Source organism: Carlito syrichta, unplaced genomic scaffold (genome assembly GCF_000164805.1).
Source record: "Carlito syrichta isolate Samal-C Ts95f unplaced genomic scaffold, Tarsius_syrichta-2.0.1 Scaffold309326, whole genome shotgun sequence".
In the NCBI taxonomy this organism is placed as follows: Eukaryota; Metazoa; Chordata; class Mammalia; order Primates; family Tarsiidae; genus Carlito; species Carlito syrichta.
The window spans coordinates 353,868-375,241 of record NW_007253422.1 but is presented as its reverse complement, the minus strand read 5'-3'; the positions used below and the strand labels follow the sequence as shown (position 1 = coordinate 375,241).

At 36.6% G+C, this 21,374-nt stretch overlaps 1 protein-coding gene and 1 pseudogene across 1 annotated transcript in view; both read right to left on the bottom strand.

Annotated features, from left to right (window-relative positions):
* Positions 1-21,374, bottom strand: part of CCDC30 (coiled-coil domain containing 30) — a gene marked incomplete at its 3' end in the record, with an annotated part of 169,763 nt that overhangs the window by 142,019 nt on the left and 6,370 nt on the right. Inside the window, exons 2-3 of the mRNA XM_021717144.1 lie at positions 12,975-13,124; positions 1,790-1,861 (exon numbers count right to left, since the gene is read on the bottom strand). Coding sequence (XP_021572819.1) covers positions 1,790-1,861; positions 12,975-13,044 — 142 coding nt within the window. The remainder of the gene's footprint in view (positions 1-1,789; positions 1,862-12,974; positions 13,125-21,374) is intronic.
* On the bottom strand, positions 10,752-11,531 carry LOC103269615 (annotated as a pseudogene).

Below are 21,374 nucleotides of genomic sequence, written 5' to 3'. Positions count from 1 at the left end.
GGTTTTTTCTTTCCACTTGTTTGAAGGCATGAACTTTTTAGAAGTATCTTATTTAATTTCCAAATATTTGGAGATTTTCTAAATAAAATCGCCTACTTACCTACTTCTGTTGCTGATTTTTAGTTTAATTTTACTATGATCAGAGAACATAATTTGTAGGGTTTCAGTTCTTTCACAGAGATTTGTTTTATGGTCCGGGGGGGGGTTTCTCTTGGTGAATATTCCATGGGTACTTGAAAAAATGTGTATTCTCATTGAATTTTAAAGTCAATATCAATAGGTCATGTTGATTGATATTATTTTTATTTTTATTTTTTTATTTTTTATTTTTTGAGTTGGAGTCTCACTCTGTCGCCCAGACTGGAGTGCAGTGGCAGCTCCTAGCCACTGTAGCCTCGATCTGCTGGGCTCTGGCGATCCTTCTGCCTCAGCCTTCCAAGGTAGCCGGAATTACAGGCATGAGCTACCATGCCCAGCTGATTTTTTGATTTATTGTAGAGATGAGGTCTCGCTGCCCAGGCGGGTCCCGAACCCGTGGACTCAGGCAATCCACTCACCTCAGCCTCCCAAAGGCATGGGATTACAGGCTGAGCCACCGAGCCTGGCCGATATTATTTTTAGGTTTTCTATATCCTTACTGATTTTTTTCTGTTTACTTGCTCTGTCAAATACTAAGAGAGCAGTGTTTATTTTATAATTTTATTCACATATTTTTGAAAAGGAGGATGCATCTAGTTTTAGAATTATTTAAAACTAGTAAACATATTTTAATTATTTTTGTAGTTACCATTAAAACACTCAAATTTCATTATATTACTGATAGCTGATAGCATTTTTATATAGTCAATTGATAATATTATAATACCAGATTAACTAATTCACCATTGATTCCAAGTCTATTGGCTTCCAGTGAACAAACATGTGTGAAGTATTGTTAAATGCATTATAAGATATATTGGTCTCAGTGGTCCCAGTCAAATATGAACTATTCGTATTGATCACAGGTTTTGGAGTCAGACATATAAGGATTTAAATACCAGCTCTCATACTTATTCTATTTATCTAATTTAATTTTTTTTTTTAGTTGGAGTCTCACTCTGTCACTCAGGCTGGAATGCAGTGGCATGCTCACAACTACTGCAACTTCAACAACCTGCTAGGCTTAGGTGATCCTTCCACCTCAGCCTTCCAAGTAGCTGGAACTACAGGCATGCATCACCATGCCCAGCTAATTTTTTGATTTATTTTAGAGATGAGGTCTAGTCAAGTTGCCCCAGTGGTCTCGAACCCCTGGGCTCAGGCAATCCTCTCGCCTCAGCCTTCGAAAGTGCTAGGATTATAGGCATGAACCACCATGCCTGGCTTGATATTTATTATAGTTATGGGATAGCTCACTTAACCTTGCCATGACTCAGTTTCCTTATCTATAAAATGGGGATAATAATATTCACTACTGTACTTGGAATCATTGGGAGGATTAGATGAGATTGGGTATGTTCAGGGTGGATAACTGTAGACTGTTATGAAGATTAGAGATAACGCATGTGAAGTGCCTGGCAGAGTACCTTTCACTTAGCAAGCAATAAATGGTAATAATATAATAGTAGTAGTAGCAATAGCAATAATAGCATTAGTACTTATCAAATTATTAAATAATAGTATTATTTAAAAATATTATTACAATGGTAGCAGCAATAAACTCTACTCACTTAAATAAAAAATTACACATACATATTACTTCTTAATGTATTACTATTAAATAATAATAATATCTGCTAGAATTACTTACCATTTTCTTTCAGCTTTACCAAATTATCTTTCAATTTTTCAATTTCTAGTTGGGCCTTCTCAAGTGCAGAACCTGAAAAGATGAAAGAAAGAAAATATTTGAATGTGAGGCAAATAATTAGTATAATAATCAAATTTCAAATGATCCTGTCTCTGTTTAGAATACTTCTTTCATCTGGGTAACTATCCTTTGCATTTCTGCATAAAATGTCAACTCCTCAGGAGGCTTTCCCAGACTTCCTCTTTAGTGTTCCTACTGTATCCTATATTTATCCCCACACTAGTCATTGGATCTTGTATTTGTCTTTCCCTATTTCTCCCACAAGATTCCATGATGAAGAGTTTGGACCACTGTAAACAAAAGGAACAACTGGAGGTGTTTAAGCATCATACTTCTAGTTTTGTAAAAAGAAATTACACCCAGAAATAATTAAAAGTAATTCTTGCAATCAATAATATTTAGGATTTTGCCAATTGCTGCTAGAAATATAAAAATAACAAAATGTCAGTACATGGCTTTTGGTACTATTGAATAATTGTGTAAGGATGGTAGAATGATATTTAGGAACACATGGTCATTGGAATCGATTGGACTTGGGTTCTCTAATTCAGGTTTTATCCCTTTGCTTCCTGTGGTCTCCTCATTATCAGTGATATTACTGGTGGGTCTCCTAGATTATCAGAATAAAGAACTAGAGGAAACTAACACGAATTTTACAAGAGATCATTTATAATCACAGAATGAGAGCACTAACATAACAGTACATGCTTTATTATTATATCCACAACATTCAGGTCTTTGGAGCAGTGATCCCCAGCCTTTTTGGCATCAGGGACTTGTTTTGTGAAAGAGAATTTTTCCATGGATGGAGTGAGGGGTGGGAGGATGGGGGTTGGGAGAGTGCAGTCAAATTTCACTGTTAATGTTAATCTGAACCACTCAGGAGTACACAGTGAAATCCCTCACATGCACAGTTCACAATAGGATGTGTGCTCCCATGATAATCTGATGCCACTGCTGATCTGACAGGAGATGGAGCTCCTCTCACCCGCATCTCACCTCCTGCTGTACGGCCCCGTTCCTAACAGGTACAGACTGGTAGTGGTCCGTGGCCCAGGGGTTGGGAACCCCTGCTTTGGAGTAAAACCCAGGATAACCTAACCAGATTCTCCTAACACTACATTCTTAACTATACCAATATTATTACTACTCCTGCTACCACCAGCAGCAGCAGCTACTAGTAACAGGTATATTAACCATTATAACAAATCCACAAAGCAGATACTAACATTCCCAGCAAGGCTCAGAAAAGTTAAGCAACTTGCTCGATGTCACATAATTAGCATATGGTATGGCTGGGATGTAAATGTAGGTCTGTTTGTACTGTGCCAGAGATGTGACGATAGTTTTTGTTTTGCTAAAAGAATGGTTTTTCTATGTACGCCTCTATGGAAGGAGAGAGAGTAGAGTGATAGCGAGTGGAAAGGATGTTCCAGAAAGAGGGAAGGTATGAGTACAAGAGAAGAGGCAGGAAAGAACAGAGAGGAGGTATGAGAGAATGGTGAGTATTCTTGCAACTACATTAGTCTAATACTGCTTGGGTGTATACCATCTGGGGAAGGGTTGGATATGAGCTAGACAATAGGCAGGAGTCAAACCAGAAAGGCTTCATTTGCTACACAAGAGAGTTTAGAATTTATTATGTAAGCCAGGGGCTTCCAAACTGTATTCTATTAACCTCAAAGTTCAGAGGTGATACTTCTGAAAATGTATAAAAAACTATTTTAAGAATAACATAGGTTGGGCTTGGTGGCTCAGCCTGTAATCCCAGCACTTTGGGATGCCAAGGCAAGTGGATTGCCTGAGTCCCCAGGTTCGAAACCAGCCCGAGCAACATGGCAAGACCTCGTCTCTACAATAAATCAAAAATTAGCTGGGCATGGGAGCACGTGCCTATAGTTTTGGCTATTTGGAAGGCTGAGGCAGAAGGATTGTCAGAGCCCAGCAGGTCAATGCTGAATTGGCCATGAGCATGCCATTGCACTCCAGCCTGGACGACAGAATAACACACATAGTCAAGCATATTGTACACCAGTAGTCCCCCATGTCTTTGGCATCAGGAACCTGTTTCATGGAAGGCAATTATTCCACAGACTGGGGGTTGAGAGGAGATGGTTTTGGGATGATTCAAGCACATTACATTTATTGAGCATTTTATTTCTATTATTATTATATATAAAATTATATATTTAATTATTAATATGCATATGTATACTATAATGTACAATGAAATAATTATACAACTCACCATAATGCAGAATCAGTAAGCTTGTTTTCCTGTAACTAGATGGTCCCATCTGAGGGTAATGGGAGACAGTGACATCTGAAGTGGGTTGCTTATGTCCACCCTGCTCCATAATCTCATTTTGGTTGCTGTCACTGCAGAAAACCCTGCTTCACAAAGATAGGATGTTGGAAATGGAAGCAGGCTTTTCAGCACCTTTGGGCAATCTCAGGATATTCTGCCTTGACTTTAATCTAGAAAATATGGAGATTTGAAGTTGTCTCAAACATACTTTTAGGGCCACTGTCATTTCCCATCTCAAGCAGTTGATCCTCTTCTAGCATGGAAAAAGTTGATTCATCTGGCTTATTCACAAATGGGACGCAGAACCATTCCTTCCTAGTCCGGGTGTCCCTTATGGTTAGGAAGCAATGCCCAGACTCTTTTGAAAGCTGACATAGGTGATCATACACCAGCTGGGAGAAAGAAGGCCCTGGCTCAGTCTCTTTCAAAATCTCTAATAATGTTTGTAACATATAAAAAATCCCAATGTTCAATTCATCACCCCTATAATTCCAGGTTGGCTTTGAATATAGCCACTTTATCTTCCAATTGTTGTTCCCCCTTAAGTGACAGATTGAGTTCGGTGAGCAGGTTGAATATGTTACATAAGTAAACAAATTTTGTGACCCATTCTGTATCACTGAAATGTGCTGCCAGTGGTGACTGTTTTTCTAAGAGAAATCTCTGGAGTGGCTCTCATAACTCAAAAACTCTGCCAGCGATCTACCTTTAGAAAGCCATCTCACTTCTTTGTATAAGAGAAGACGTGTGCGTGCTGCATCCATCTCCTCACAGAGCTGCACAAACAGACGTGAGTCAAGGGCATGTACTTTAACGTGGCTGATAATTCTAATCACATCCTGCAGAACACTGTTAAGTTCAGGTGACATTTTTTGGCTAGCCAGAATTTCTCTATGGATGATACAGTGCGTAGACTCACATTCAGAAGTGACCTCTTTTATGGCTTCAGTGGATAGCCAATCACCACATATTATACAAAGTGAACTTGGAGAATGTGAATCACCTGTTGCAACAAACCTGTAATTTAAGGGAACTCTTAGTATTTAAAAAAAAAAAATACATCTTGGTTCGCGACCCGCTTAGGCAGCGAGACCTCATCTCTACAATAAATCAAAAAATCAGCCAGGCGTGGTAGCACGTGCCTGCAATTCCGGCTACTCGGAAGGCTGAGGTGGAAGGATCGCTGGAGCCCAGCAGGCGAGGCTGCGGTGGCCGGGAGCGGCCACTGCACTCCAGTTTGGGCGACAGAGTGAGGCTCCAACTCAAAAAAAAAAAAATACATCTTTCTTTTTGTTGGCAGTCTTAGAATCTTCTGCTGTGTCATCATTCTGTGTCTTTCCCCCTTTTCAAATAAGCTTGTCAGTGATGCTAGCTTTTTACTCGTTTTGGTAGAGTTAGTTTATGTGTTTATCAAAACAGTGACTGAGACGAGTGAGCAGTGCAGGAAAGAAGCATGGATGAAAGCGGTAAATAAAATTATGGACAGGCCACGTGTGGACTAAAATAAAGTGTCAGATTCTGACTTAAACCCTGCTACCAGCTGCAGCTGTACAACTGAAGTACAACTCACTTGCCCTCACTGATAGGGTTTTGATTTGAATCTGCAAGCAATTGATTTATTATCGTATCTGTAGTCAAATCTCACTGTTAATATATATTTACAGCCACTCCCCAGTGCTAGCAGCTCCACCTCTGATCATCAGAAATTAGATTCTCATAAGGAATGTGCAACCTAGATCCCTTGCATGCACAGTTTATAATAGGGTTTGTGCTCCTAGGAGAATCTAATGCCACTGCTGATCTGACAGGAGTAGGAGCTCGGGTGGCAATATGAATGATGGAGAGCGGCTGTAAATACAGATGAAACTTTGCTCACTAGTCCACTGCTCACCTTCTGCTGTACAGCCCGGTTCCTAACAGACCACAGACCAGTACCAGTCTGTGGCCTGGGGGGTGGGGACCCCTGTTGCATACCACATTTAAATAAAATCATAGTCCACCAAATTTATTAACTTGTTCTGCCAAGTTAGCATCTGCCATGTTCATGAAGCTATTTGAAAGATGTAGCTTTCCAGTAGTCCTTTTAAACTAGTAATCTTTCAAAAACTGTATTGGTTTTAATTTTTAAGACTACCCTACTGGATTGACAATTTTAACTTCTATTTCTTTAGCAATTACCCTATATATTTTTTGAAAAAATTTTTACTTATGGAAAATTTCAAAGATATACAAAAGTAGATAGAACAGAATTGTGTTAACACCTATATCCATTACCTATATCCATAATTTTAACAATTATCAACTCATGGCCAATCTTGTTGCATTTATGCCCTTACATATCCTCTCAATTGTCTAATATTGTATTACAAATTACCACAGACTTCGTGGCTAAAAACAGTATCTATCTATTAGCTCACAGTTCTGTAGGTCAGAAGTCTGGCCATGGTATGGCTGGGTTCTCTGATCAGTCTTACAAAGTTGAAATCAGGGTGTTGGCCAGGCTGTGCCCCTTTCTGAAGGCTCTGGGGAGGAATCTACTTCCACACTGATTCACGTTGTTGGCTCAACCCAGTCCTTGAGGCTGTAGAACTGAGATCCCCATTTTCTTGATGACTGCCAGCTGGGGGTCTCTCTTTGCTCTTGGAGGCCATCCACATCCTTTGCCACATGGTCTCCTCCATCTTCAAGTCAGTAATGAAGAATCTCCCTCATGTTTATTTCCTGTCACACTTCGAATTTTTTTGCCAGGAAAAGCCTACACCTTTTTACAGGCTCACCTGATTAGATCAGGTTCATGCAGGATAATATCTCTTCCTTAAGATCAGTTGACTTGGGATCATAACTACATTTGCAAAGTCTTTTCACAGCAGAATCTAGATTGTATTGACTGAATAACTAGGAAAAAGTATGTGTATACCAGAGTTTGGAGTTCTTGGGGACCACCTTAGAGTTCCACCTAATATACTTATTTCCTCCAGTTCTTATAATATTTTAACAATTTTATTGAGGTTCAATTTATATACCATAAAATTCACCCATTTTAAGTGTACAATTCAATGATTTTCAGTATATTTACAAATGTGCAACCCACCATCACAATCTAACTTTAGAACATTTCCATCACCCCATTAAAAAAACCAAAAAACAAAACCTCATACCTATTTAGTCAATCCCATCCCCAGCTCTAGGCAACCACTAATTTACTTTCCTTTTTTTTTTTTAAAGAGATTGGGTCTCTCCATGTTGCCCATGCTGGACTTGAACTCCTAGGCTCAAAGGATCCTCTCACCTCAGTTTCCCTAGTAGCAGAGACACGTGCCACCATGCCTGGTTATGCTAATCTAATTTCTTTCTCTATACATTTGCGTTTTATTTCATAGAAATAGAATTATACAATATATGGTCTTTTGCACCTGACTTCTTTCATTTAGCATGTTTTTGAGATTCACCCACGTAGCAGGTATAAGTACTTCATTCCTTTTTGCTGGCAACTAGTATTCCATCAGGGATCCCCACAATCACCCCCAGGTTTGGTGACTCATTAAGAGAACTTTCAGGACTCCATATACGCTCAAACTCACAGCTAAGATTTCCTATAGCAAAAGGATATAAAGAAAAATCAGCAAAGAGAAAAGATGCATGGGACAAAGTTTAGAAGGAATTAGGAACAAGCTCCCAATGGTCCTCTCCCAGTGGAGTCACACAGGTTGTCTCTCTAGCAATGAATTGTGACAATGCATGTGAAATGTTGTCTCCCTGGAGTATTCATTGGAGACTCAGTGTCTACGATTTTTGTTGAGGGTTGGTCACATACACATTTGCTGCCTAGCATATACCAAAATCCCAGACTCCCCAAAAGAAAGCAAATGTTCAGCATAGACCACATTGTTCATGTAAACAGTGTGGGCACACTGAGCCTCTATTATCAAATAAGGAATCATGGCAACACTCCCCAAATCCAAATTACCAGATGACAACCAAATGCTAACCTTACAAGTAAGGCTTTCTTAAGGACAGCAGTGTCAGGCAAGCTATGTAAAGTATTTTCTGCACAATATGGATATACTGTATTTTATTTATCTGTTTACCAATTGATAGACATTTGGGTTGTTTCTAACTGTTGACTACTATAAACAATAGTGCTACGAACATTTACATACAAGTCTTTGTGTGGACATATGTTTTCATTTCTCCTAGGTAAATACCTAGGAATGGAATTGCTGGGGCATGTGGTAATTCTATGTTTAATATTTTGAGAAATAGTCATACTATTTTCCCAAGTATCTATACCATTTTACATTCCTATCAGCAATGTATAAGGGTTCCAATTTCTACACATCCCTGCTAACACTTATTATTGTCTGTCTTTTTAATTGTAGTCTGTCTAGTGGGTATAAAGTGGCATCTAATGGTTTTGCTTTGCACTTTCCTAATGATTAACAGCTCTGAACTTTTTTTTTTTTTTTTTTGAGTTGGAGTTGCCTCTGTCACCCTTGCTGGAGTACAGTGGGATGATCACAGCTCACCGCAGCCTCGACCTCTTGGACTCAGGTGATCCCAACTCAGCCTTCCAAGTAGCCTTCCAAGTACACACCACCACACCTGGCTCATTTAGAAATTTTTTTTGTAGAGATGAGGTCTTCCTGTGTTGCCCAGGCTGGTCTCAGACTCCTAGCCTCAAATGATGCTCCTGCCTCAGTCTCCCAAAGTTCTGGAATTACAGGTGAGAGCCACTGTGTTCAGCCTTTTAAAAAATTGACAGTAACTGTATATATTTGTGGGGTATAATGTTTTGATATATGTTAACATTATGGAATGATTAAATCAAGTTAATTAACCTACCCATCACCTCACATACTTATCAATTTTTGTGATGGAAGGTGTTGAGCATCTTCTCCTGTGCGTATTAGTCATTCACATATATTCTTCAGAGAAATATCCATTCAAACCATGGCCCAATTCCAAATTGGGCTGTCTTTTTATAATTAAGTTGTAAGAATTCTTTACATATTCTGTATATAAGTTTCATATCAAACATATGATTTGGAAATATTTTCTCCCAGTCCGTGAATTGTCTTTTCACTTCCTGATGGTATCTTTTGAAGTTAAAAAGTTTTACATTTTGATTATGGCCAATGTATTAGTTTTTCTCATAGCTTTTGCTTTTGGTGTCATATTTAACATCTTATTTCTTAACCCAAGATTATGAAGATTTATTCCTGTTTTCTTCTAAATGATTTATAGTCTTAACTCTTACATTCAACTCTGTGATCCATTTTGAGTTAATTTTTGTGCAAGTATAAGCTAGAGGATGTATTATTTTGAAATGAATCCCAGACATCATATCATTCATCTATAAATATCTGAATATGTGTCTAAAAAATAAGGGCTCTTTTAAAACATAAAATCAATGCCATTACACATGATTAAAGAAACTTCACAATAATTCTTTCATTCACATTTGAAGCAAGTGTTCAAATTTCCAATAGTTTCATAAAGGTTAAAAACTTGTTTGAATCAGGATGCGATAAAGGCCACATATTATAGTTGGGTAATAAGGCTCTTAAATGTTTAAAAATTCATGTGTTTCTTGATATTCATTTGTTGAAGAATACTCTAAATATTTTATATAAAATTTTTTATTATTGAAAAATATTTTTATCATTGACAAAAATTTTTCATTTTCATCCAAACTTTTTCATGTGATATAAAGAGAGCTAGAGAATAAACTAAAATAAAGCCCTTTATTTAAAAAGAGTTTGCTGACAGAAGTAAACGAATACTTGGGGAATACTGTCATTTAGCACGTACACCTAGAAATAAATTCTGCTATAAGTGGATGACTCAGGAAGTTACAAATAGGACACACAATGATACGGCATATAACATTCAAAAAGGGCTTGCTAATTCAGCTTCCCAACAGTCCTGGTACACTCACTGTGAGACAGCTTTCAGTTGATAGTTTAGGATCTACCAGACAGAGCAACTGCTGATGTACAGGTTGCTTTCTGATTATGTTCTGTTGTGACCAAATGTAACTATTAAGGGTACTGAATATCCTGCTTTTCCCTTCTCCTTCTTTATTACAAGCAGTAAATACTGCTTCTCATCACACTCACATGGCCAAATTTATTGTTTCAATTGAATTTATGGAGGTATAATTTGCCTATAGTAAAATTCTGCCTTTCAAGTATATAGTTGATGAATTTTGACAAATGCAGCATACAACTGTATACTCACCAACCCAATCAGAATATAGAACATTTCTATCATTTTGAAAAGTTATTTGTGTTCACTGTTTAAAATGCTTCTAAACAAAATCTATCTTCCTGATACTCTTTGTTTTTGTTTTTTTTAAATGGGACCATTTTAACTTAAAAAAAATTTTTTTTTACAATTTAATGTTTTTTTACATTTTAATGTTTTTAATGGATAATTAAAAATTTTTTTTTTTTACAATTTAATAAATAGTTCTCTCGATGACTGCAGACAAGTAAGGCTCTTTGGTCGTATTAAGAAACATCACAGTAAAGGTGGTTTTCCCAACTGATATGGGGTCAATAATTATAAGGAGTTACTTGTATGAAACTTCTGTCAAACCAGTAAGACTGCATTTATGCATCCATCATTTTCAGGATTGTTGGTCACCTGGGCATATTTCCCCCAAATGACTTTGCCTCCTTGTGTCACAAGGCCCAACTCGCTCACATTGACCTCAATGACGGTCCCCTTGGTAATAACACCCAAAGTTGTATATGGTGGAGATGAGGGACTCTTCTTTACACCAAGTATTGACAGGCAAAAGGTGGCTTTCAGTCCAGGATGCATTACATGGGCTTTCTTGAAACGTAAGCCCATCAGCCTAATGACTTATATTTGGGTGGTTTTCTTGTAAAGCCATCTCCAACAAAGTAAACTTTAGTAACCATCCTCTTCCATGCCTTCTTCTTTCTTTTTCCCATTCGAATAACTTTTAATACTTCTGTTTCTCCCTGGGCACGAACTTTAGGTGAAGAGACTTCCCATTATTCCTGCTTTCTCGCTTCGTTTTTGTTTAATCATATTGGAAAGTACTTTAGCTCGGGACTGCCCCTCTCTGTCCAGCAGATAGGCAGGTACTGCTCCCTGTGGAGTCTTTTCACCATTCTTTTGCTTGGTGTTTCTCTTATCATGCATCTTGATAGTCTTTTTCATTTGTATTTTTTCAGCATGGCGCTGCTTATGATAGAGCTTAGCCTTCAGATTAATCATCTTCTTTGCCTTCTTTGAACATTCATGAGCCTCTCGACTCTTCTTCTTTCTCTTTTTCTCATGGTCATCCAAATGATATCCACAGTGTTTACGGTGTAATTCAATATACTCGTTTTGTGGCATGGTGAGTGCCGCAGAGGCACCGGGGCGCAGCCTCCCAGGCGCAAAGAAGTCCTCACCTTTTGGGTCTCAGAGACCCACGTGCCTCTATTCTTTGTTTTTAATCACACAATCAGTTTGCCATAATCATTACAGTTTTATACATTTAACATTTTTAAAATGTGTATGATTCTAAAGTAAACTATATACTTCATTTGCAAAAGAATCAGTCTAATTTTTTAATCATCACAAATAATAAATATAGAGGAGATAATTAAAATATTTAAAGTTTATGCTAAAATAAATTCTAGATAAAGCAAAGATTTAAACATAAACAATGAAACCATCAAAGTACTTTTAAAAGCCCCCAAATTAGGAGTGAACTTCAATAATTTTGTAGTGAAGAAAAGGTTTTACACACAAAACCCCAGAAGGCATAAAGAATAACGCTTTTAAACCCTACTTGATGAATATTCACATTCCTCTATGGCAAACACAATGACAACAACAATATAGCATTTATAACCAACAAAAGGCTCATATCCAGGATATATAAAGAACTCCTACAAGCAAATGAAGCAACGATACAACCCAACAGAAAAATATACAAGAGACTTGAGCAGGAACTTACAAAATAGTATATCAAAAAGAGTAACAACAACAACAAACAAACCAAAGGGTTTTCACCTTTATTAGCCATCAGAAAAAGCAACTTAGAGTCACAATTAAATACTATCACACACATAACATAAAAGGTGAAGTTAGTAAGAATGATAGTACCAAGTATCGACAACAGATGTGGAGAAACCAAAATCTCATATACAACCGAGAAAAGCTTAAGTTAATATAGCTACTTTGAAGACCAAAATAGAATCTGCCTATAACCCTTTGATTCACTAATTCTACTCTTATCACAATCAGAAATGTGCAGACAAGTCCACCAGAAGACATATACAAAAATGTTCACAGTGGTATTCATAACATATCAAAACTGAAAACTGTCCAAGTAGAATGGATAAATTGTGGTATGTTTATTAATGAAATATTATAAAAACAGTGAACAAACAACTGCTATGTGAAACAACATGAATAAATTGCATAGGCATAAGATTGAGCAAGAAAAACAAACAACAGATTGCCTGTAGTCAAAACTCAGACACAAGTGTTCCAAGTCAGAAGAGTGGTTACTCTGGGGGACAAGGGAGAATGTAGAGATAGAAGGAACAAGGGCTTCTGAAAGGCTGGAGATTTCTTGCAGTGTGCAGTGTACACTTATGAGTTGTGTACTTTTTGGTAGATATGTTATGTTTGTGCTTCAGTAAAAGTTTCTGGACACTAGAAAATGAGGCTGTTTATCAGACCTTCATGTGTTTATCTTAATTTTTTTTCTCAGTGTACTCATGCTTCTCTCTGAGAAGAGATCATTACAGTTAAAACATGAAATGGTCATCTGAAACCACAGCTTACCTAATTTACTCTGTTCTCTGTCCTTCGATTGTAGCTCATCGCTGAGCCTTTGGATCTCTTCCTGAGCCATCTCTAACTTTGATACTTGTCCCACACCTCTCTGTAGGCAGTTTCGTGATGTCTTATTTTTTCCAGGTCTTCATTATGAAACTGAAATAAAACTACTGTTAGTATATAAAAAAAGCAAATGTACTTTTATGACATTTTGCTATTTTCTATAAATGTTTGAAAGCCAATAAAGAAAAGTGGCAAACTATTTCATTTATGTGCATTGTTTTTATTAGGTTGAACCAAATAAAATTGGTGATTTCATTGTTTTTTACTTATAAACATGAAATTTTGTATGGTTCAATCTATCTAAGAGACTATTTGTATGTAATTATAAAGAAATGGATATTTAAACATAAAAATGAGCATCACCTGGCAAAAACAAGAGACAGTATTCCTTCATACATTAAATAGTTTATAAAATGCTTTCACATAAAATATATCATTGAATTTCAAAGTAGGCATACACTGAACTAGGCTCAAATCACATTTCAAGCTCTTCTGCAACTATCTTCAAATTTTTTTTTGGAGTTGGGGGTCTCACTCTGTCACCCGGGCTGGAGTGCAGTGGCACAATCATGGTTTACCACAGCCTCAACCTCCTGGGCTCAGGCAATTCTTCTGCCTTAGCCTCCTGAGTAGCTGGGACTACAGGTGTGCACCACTATGCCTGCCTAACTTTTTGATGTTTTGTAGAGACAAGGTTTTGCTATGTTGCCCAGGCTGGTCTCGAACTCCTAGGCTCAAGCAATTCTCCCACCTCGGCCTCCCAAAGTGTTAGAATGACAGGCATAAGCCACTGCACCCAGCCCTATCTTCAAAGATTAAAAGCTTAGAAATTCAGTCTTAATTATATGTTGCTGTTAATCTCCAAAAGAGAATGAAATTATATAAATAAAATAATTATACAAATTTTTTCAAGAGACAAAAATAACCCAAATGCTATTTATATAACAAAACCACTTTGAGCATATTGATATATTTATTTACAGTATTTTTTATTCATATACATTTTTACTTGGTCAAAATACCAATCAATGTGCAAATCTTTTAAAATTTAATATTATATCAGGAACATTTTACCACATTGTTGTACAGATTTTGTAATGATAATTTTAAAAGGTTGTATAATGTTCCAGAATGGGTCATTTATGTAATTATTTAAACATTTAAAGAGTTTCTGATTATTGTTATGGAAAATCATACTGTGAAATACAGTTTCTATGTTTCCTTTATCTTAGAGCACGTACCATGGTTAAATTTCCAGTATATAAGCGGAGACCCTACAAAAACCAGAATTTATTTATAAAAAACTGTGAATTTATTCTTACATGTTTAAAGGTCAAGCAACTTCAAAGTACTCTCCATTGGATGCAGTATATCTACTGAGATGCTTCTGTTACTGCTCAAAACAGTTTTTGAACTCATCAATCTCGATACCTTTTAGTGCTTGTTGTTTTGTTTCACCTCTTCCACATGGGCAAACTGTTTCCCTTTGAGGACTTGTTTCATCAGGGAAACAAAAAATGTCACTCGAGGAAAGATCAGGTGAATGGCGAGAGTAGGGCATGGGAGTCATGCCATTTTTGGTCAAAAACTGCTGAACACTCGGCACAGTGAGGGCAGGTGCGCTGGAAAATCACCCATCATGAAATGGGCAAGTGCATTGAAAGAATCACCAAAAAAAAAAAAAAAAATTCACCGAAGCCCAACACAGCCTCTCAATGATGCCAATGGGTCTTAGATCACTCACCTAGCAGGGTAAGCCTGTACTATAAGGGACCTGCCCTCCACAAGAGAATTCCAGTTTTTTTGGGAGGGGGCTCCCTTTCGTACACATTATCCACCAGATTTATCTGTTAGTAACATTTCCCCAGATCAAAATTTAAATTCCATGAAGAGAAATGATTGTATTTTAAATAATATGCTATACATTCTAAAGAACCCCTCCCAAAGGAGAGGTCCAAGCATATAGGAAAAGAAGCAGTATATACAGTCCCAGGGTAATTTTTAAAGAATATAAAATATATTGATTGTTTAAATTTTTGATGCATTCTTTAAATATCAGCTACTGTGTTAAATGGGTGATTGATTTTTGTTCTCCTTTCCAAAGTTTTGTGATGTGTTTATGACAATTTCATGAATAATTTGATGTATTTTACCACATGAATTTGTAAAACTAGGACTAGCTCAAACAAAATGTTGAAGGCCTTTGTGGGGGAAATGATAAAATTTTACCTATACATACAAGAAAATAGACAGATATTCCATGATCACAGATTACATCTATATTTTAAAAGTCAATTTCTCTTAAATTGATCTGCAGATTCAATGCAACCAAAAATCAAAATCCCAGAGGGCAAGGATTTCTTAAACAGGACAGAAAAATACTAACCATAAAAGAAGAGAAACTAACCATAAAGGCAATAATTGGGATAATTTTTTTTTTGAGACGGAGTCTCACTCTGTTGCCCAGACTGGAGTGCACAGTGGCATGCTCACAGCCACCGCCAGTCTCGACCTGCTAGGCTCAGGCAATCCTTCCACCTCAGCCTTCCAAGTGACTGGAACTACAGGCATGTGCCACCACACCTGACTAATTTTCTTTTTTTAATTGTAGAGAGAGGTCTCGCCAAGCTGCCCAGGGTGGTCTTGAACCCATGGGCTCAGGCAATCCTCTTGCCTCAGTCTCCCAAAGTGCTGGGATTACAGGCTTGAGCCACTGTTTCCGACAGTAAATTTTTAAATTATCATTCATTAAAAGACTCTACGAAGAATGTCACCAAGTGCAAGCCACAGAGTGGGAAAAAAAGTATTTTCAGTATACATAACCAACAAAGGACATGAAACCAGAATATATGAAGAATTACTATAAATCAGTAAGAAAAAGACAATTTAAAATGGGCAAAAGACTTGAACAGGCAGTACAAAACAGAAAATCCAAATGACCAATAACTATATAACTAACTTCATTAGTAACCAGTGAAATGCTAATTAAAACCAACATGAGATATCACTGCATAACTGTTTACAAAAATTTCTAATTGTCTGACAATAGCAAGTGTTGATGAGAAGCAAATGTACTCTCATACACTCTTGGTGCCACTATAATTGGTACAACTACTTAAAAAGATAGTCTGACATTACCTGGTAAAGCTAAAGGTCTATATACTCTACAGTTCCCAAATCTACTCCTAAATACATAACTCTAAACAAATGCATGCACCAGGATACATATATAAGAATATTTATAGCAGTGTAACAGATTATAGTATAATCATAGTAGAAATAAATTGGAAATAGCCCAAATCAATGTTGAATGGATAGTGTCATATATACACATGATGAGATAATACATAGTAAAGACAAGCTGACTTTTAAAATAAATAATACATAATGTTTTACAAAAAAAGCAATTTCCAAAGTTGATCCCCTTTATAAAAATGTCCAAATACAGCAAAACCAAACTACTGTATATATTGTTTAGAAATGCATATCTTTGTGGGAAGAATGGGAGTTGGGTTCAGAAAGGAATACAGAGGAAGTGTCTAAGGTGTCAACAATGTTGTATTATTGACAGGGCTAGTAGTTACATAGGTGTTTGCTCTATAACTTGTTAAGCAATACTTTTAAGGTTTATCATTTTTCTGCATATATTATGTTCAACAATAAAATTTTAAACAATCTTTGATTATTACTGAATGATTAAATATCATCCTTTTATCCTCTATCTTCCAACAATAAAGTGGTTAAATAAATTTTGATACTTCAAAATTAATATTTAATTAATTATTTAATTATATAAAAAGAATATATAAATTGTCCCAAAAAACTAAGGGAAATTATACTTACTCATATGGAGAGTGAAAACAATATGTATAAGAAATATAATTTGTGTTTTAAATAAATGGAAATATATATTTTCTGGAAGGATAAATAAAAATTATTGGCAATAGTAGCTTAGGAGTATAGAACTGAGGCATGGGGTAAGAAGATGACTCATGTTTCATTCCATTTTATACTGCTTGAATTTTTAAAATTATATTCTTTCTTGTTTTAACTTTTAAAACCATAAAATGAAAAAAAATTATTTAAAATAGAATTAATATAAAGATCAGGCCTTGCAAAATTCCTTGGAGCTTCCAAGTCATCATATGTGGCCTCTTTTGGTTGGAGTAACTCTCCTGTCTATTTTACACACAGGCTAATTAAACATTAGCTTATGAAAAATATAACTAAGGAGGCAACACAATTTTTGGAAGTTATATTTCAAGTTCCAATATTATCTTTGGGAAATCTTTTTTTTTTTTTTTTTTGAGTTGGCCTCTCACTCTGTCGCCCAGACTAGAGTGCAGTGGCCGCTCCCGGCCACTGCAGCCTCGACCTGCTGGGCTCCGGTCATCCTTCCGCTCAGCCTTCCAAGTAGCTGGAACTACAGGCGTGCGCTATCACACCCGGCTAATTTTTTTGATTTATTGTAGAGATGAGGTCTCGCCAAGTTGCCCAGGCGGGTCTCGAACCCACAGGCTCAGGCAATCCACTCACCTCAGTCTCCCAAAGTGCGGGATTACAGGCTAAGCTACCGAGCCCGGCTGGGAAATCTTTTAAAAACCTTTTTAAAGGTACAATTGACATAGAATAAACTGCACATATTTACAATGTACAATTTGTTGTATGTATTACACCCATGAAGCCAGCACCACAATTAAAATAATAAAAATAACTTGCCACCCCTGGAAGTTTCCTGTGCCCTCTTCCATTCTCCCTGATACTATCCCCAGACAACCATTGATCTGTTTTTTATTACTATATGTTAGCTTGCATTTTCTCCTAATTTATATAAATGGAATCATAGACTATACTGTATAGTTTCTTTCACTCAATTATTTTGAAATTTATCTGTTTTGTTGTGTGCTCATTCTTTTTTATTACTAAGTAATATTCCATTCTATGGATCTATACATTCATCTGCTGATGAACATTTGAGGTGCTTCCAGTTTGGGGCTGTTACAATTAAAGCTGCCATAACATATGTCTTTATGTGGTCATATGCATTCATTTCAGTTGGGTATATACCTAGGAGTGAAATGGCAATACTGTATGACACATGTATGTTTAACTATTTAAGAAAATGCCAAACTATTTTCAAAGTAGTTGTATAATTTTATATTCCCATTAGTAGGGTATGAGAATTTCAGTTGCTTCACATTCTCACCAAATTTGACATAATTAGTCTTTTAAGTTTAGCTATTCCAGCATGTATATAGTGGTATCTAATTGTGGTTTTTAATTTGTGCTTCCCAAGGGACAAATGAAGTTTAGCATCTTTTCACATACTTATTTACTATCTGCGTTTCTTCTTTGGTAAAATCTCCATTTAAATCTTTTGGTCATTTTCTAATTGGGATGTATGTTTTATTATTATTGAGTTGTAAGTTATTTATATATTTAGATACAAAGTTTTCCACTAGATTAAAAAAAACACATTGTCACCTAGCCTATGGCTTGCCTTTCATTTTTGTAGGAGTGTCTTTTGAAGAGCAAACATTCTGAATTTTTAGTAAGTTTGATTAATATTTTTTATAATTTGTGCTTTTCCTATTTTATGAAAACTTTTCCAAACTCTAAGTCACTAAGATTTTATTCTATTTTTCTTTTCTGTAAATTGTATCTCTTCAATTATATCTACGAACCATTCTGAGTTTTGTATATAGTGTGAGATGTGTATGGTAAGGCCTAAAATTTCATGTGCTGCTGTAACATCTTTGATCCTTGCCCTAAAGGCCTAACCATGAATATCTCAGCTCTCACAAGATATGTCCCCCCTCAGAGGGAAAGATTCCACACCTGATAAATTCTTCTATTAGAGCAGCTGTATACTACCCGGTACTCAAACTAATGAGTTTCACTTTCCTGCCAGCTCATGAAAATTTTCAAACAAGCCAAGCATAGCCTTCCATGGGAACCAGACAGCACTTCATCCTCTTGTTACTCCAAAGCTTGCCTTCCATATCCTCTATGATTTCACTCTATTTCTAACAGCAGACCCTTGTGGCCCTGCATGGCCTGTGTTATCCTCCTCCCCTGCACTATGATATATGTGACTAATAAACTGCTATCAATCTCACCTTTGTCAAGTGCCAGAAGTCATATGTTTGGCCATCTTGAAGTATCTAAGGCAGGATATTCTTAATCAATGAGGAACAGAACCTCAATGAGGGTATTGAGGCTTTATTGGCATACACCTATCATCATTTGTTGAAAAGGTTATCCTTTTCTCTCATTTAATTATCTTATCACCTTTGTTGAAAATGAGTTGATGGTACTGTTACGGTTCTATGTCTGGGCTCTCTATTGCGTTCCACTGATCTATAGAGATATCTTAATACCAATAATGCACTTTTTGAATTACTACAGCTTTATGGTAAGTCTTGAAATCAGGAAATGTTAGTTCTTCAACTTTGTTTTTCTTGGGCTATTCTAGGACTTTTTATTTCCAAATCAATTTTAGAATCAGCTTGTCAATTTCTGTTTAAAAAGTGGCTCTGCTGATCATTTTATGTTTGAGCTAATTACAACATTAGCTTAAACAAGATACAATTGGGGATGTAATGCAAATTTTACAGGTTACATTTTATCATAACAAAAGTACCTTTGGAGTATCTGCTTTAATTTTTTCTGGCCATTAGTGAAAAACTGTGATCTAAAAGTGATTGGGTAGATGGCGTTAGCGTTATCTAAGACTTCACTCCAAAATTTCCAATTATAGATTTGTTTATAGATTACTCCTCATTAATAGCTTCTCAGTTATCTCTCCTTCTTCATTTATACTCTGAGGTTTGTTTTTGGTTTTTATTCCTGGACTAATTACTGCAAAACTCTTATTAAAGTTACCACTTCCAATCTGGTACCTACACAATTCATCCCTCCACTGTTGCTAGAGAGTTTTTTTAAAACATGAATCAAATCATGATACTTCTCCTCTTAAAATCATTTAGCTTGTACCCCACATCTTTAAAAAATTATTTAGCAATTCTCCAGACCTTCTATAATAAAGTCAAGTATTCATATGTTCAAAAATATTTTTATGCTGCTATACAATTCAGGAGCATCTAGCATAGTCCAGGTGCTGAATTCAAACTCTGTAGCTTAGCATGAGTGTCACCATGATGTAGTTTCTGAAAATATCTCCAGTAAATGTCAAGCCTGGGTGACAGAGTGAGACCTTGACTCTATAAAAATAATAATAACATTAATGATAATTAATAAGGGTAAGGTATTATTCTGGAGCTTTACATACATTAAGTTATTTCATTTTCATGATCATCTTGTGGAGTAGTTGAGTTGATCCCAGATTTTATAGATTAAGAAATTGAGGCCGGGCTCTGTGGCTCACCCTGTCATCCCGCACTTTGGGAGGCTGAGATGAGTGGATTGCCTGAGCCCGCGGGTTCGAGACCCGCCTGGGCGACTTGGCGAGACCTCATCTCTACAATAAATTAAAAAAATTAGTCAGGTGTGGTAGGGCGCACCTGTAGTTCCAGTTACTTGGAAGGCTGAGTGGAAGGATCGCCAGAGCCCAGCAGGTCGAGACTGCAGTGGCTGGGAGCAGCCACTGTACTCCAGTCTGGGTGACAGAGTGAGACTTCAACTCAACAAAAAAAAAAAGAAAAGAAATTGAAGGTCACAAGTTCACTAACATGTTCAAGGTCCTAGTGCTAACAAGTGGTGAAGGAAGTATATCCAAATCTAAAGCCTAAACTCTTAAGCACAATTAAATTGTCTTCCTGATATTTTAATGAATGAATGAATTCATTTTAAAATGAGCCTGCCTCTGTTTAAATTATCTAGTTAATTATGGAATACCTAGGGAGATTCTTTCTGTGAGCTATGGCTTTTGCATCTTTGTGATTCTGGGTTGGGATTCACAAGTTCCAATTTCCCTAAGAGTGTACTTCTTTCTACCAGTAAATATGTAATCTGTTCACCGGGGCTGCTCAGAGCTATTTTGGAGAAGCCTTCTCAACTTAACGTTCCTCCAACTTCCTTTATTTGCACTTTTGTTAGGAAAAAATAATAGAAAAAACTGTTAAAAGACATGCAGGCAGATAGCTATTGTTAAATGATATTGAATAAGTTCTTAATTAGAGAAAAACAATTTAAAAAAATAAGTTATCAGCCGGGCTCAGTGGCTCAGCCTGTAATTCTGCGCCTTTGGGAGGCTGAGGTGAGTGGACTGCCTGAGCCCGCAGGTTCGAGACCTGCCTGGGCAGCGAGACCTCATCTCTACAATAAATCAAAAAATCAGCTGGGCGTGGTAGCGCACGCCTGTAGTTCCGGCTACTTGGAAGG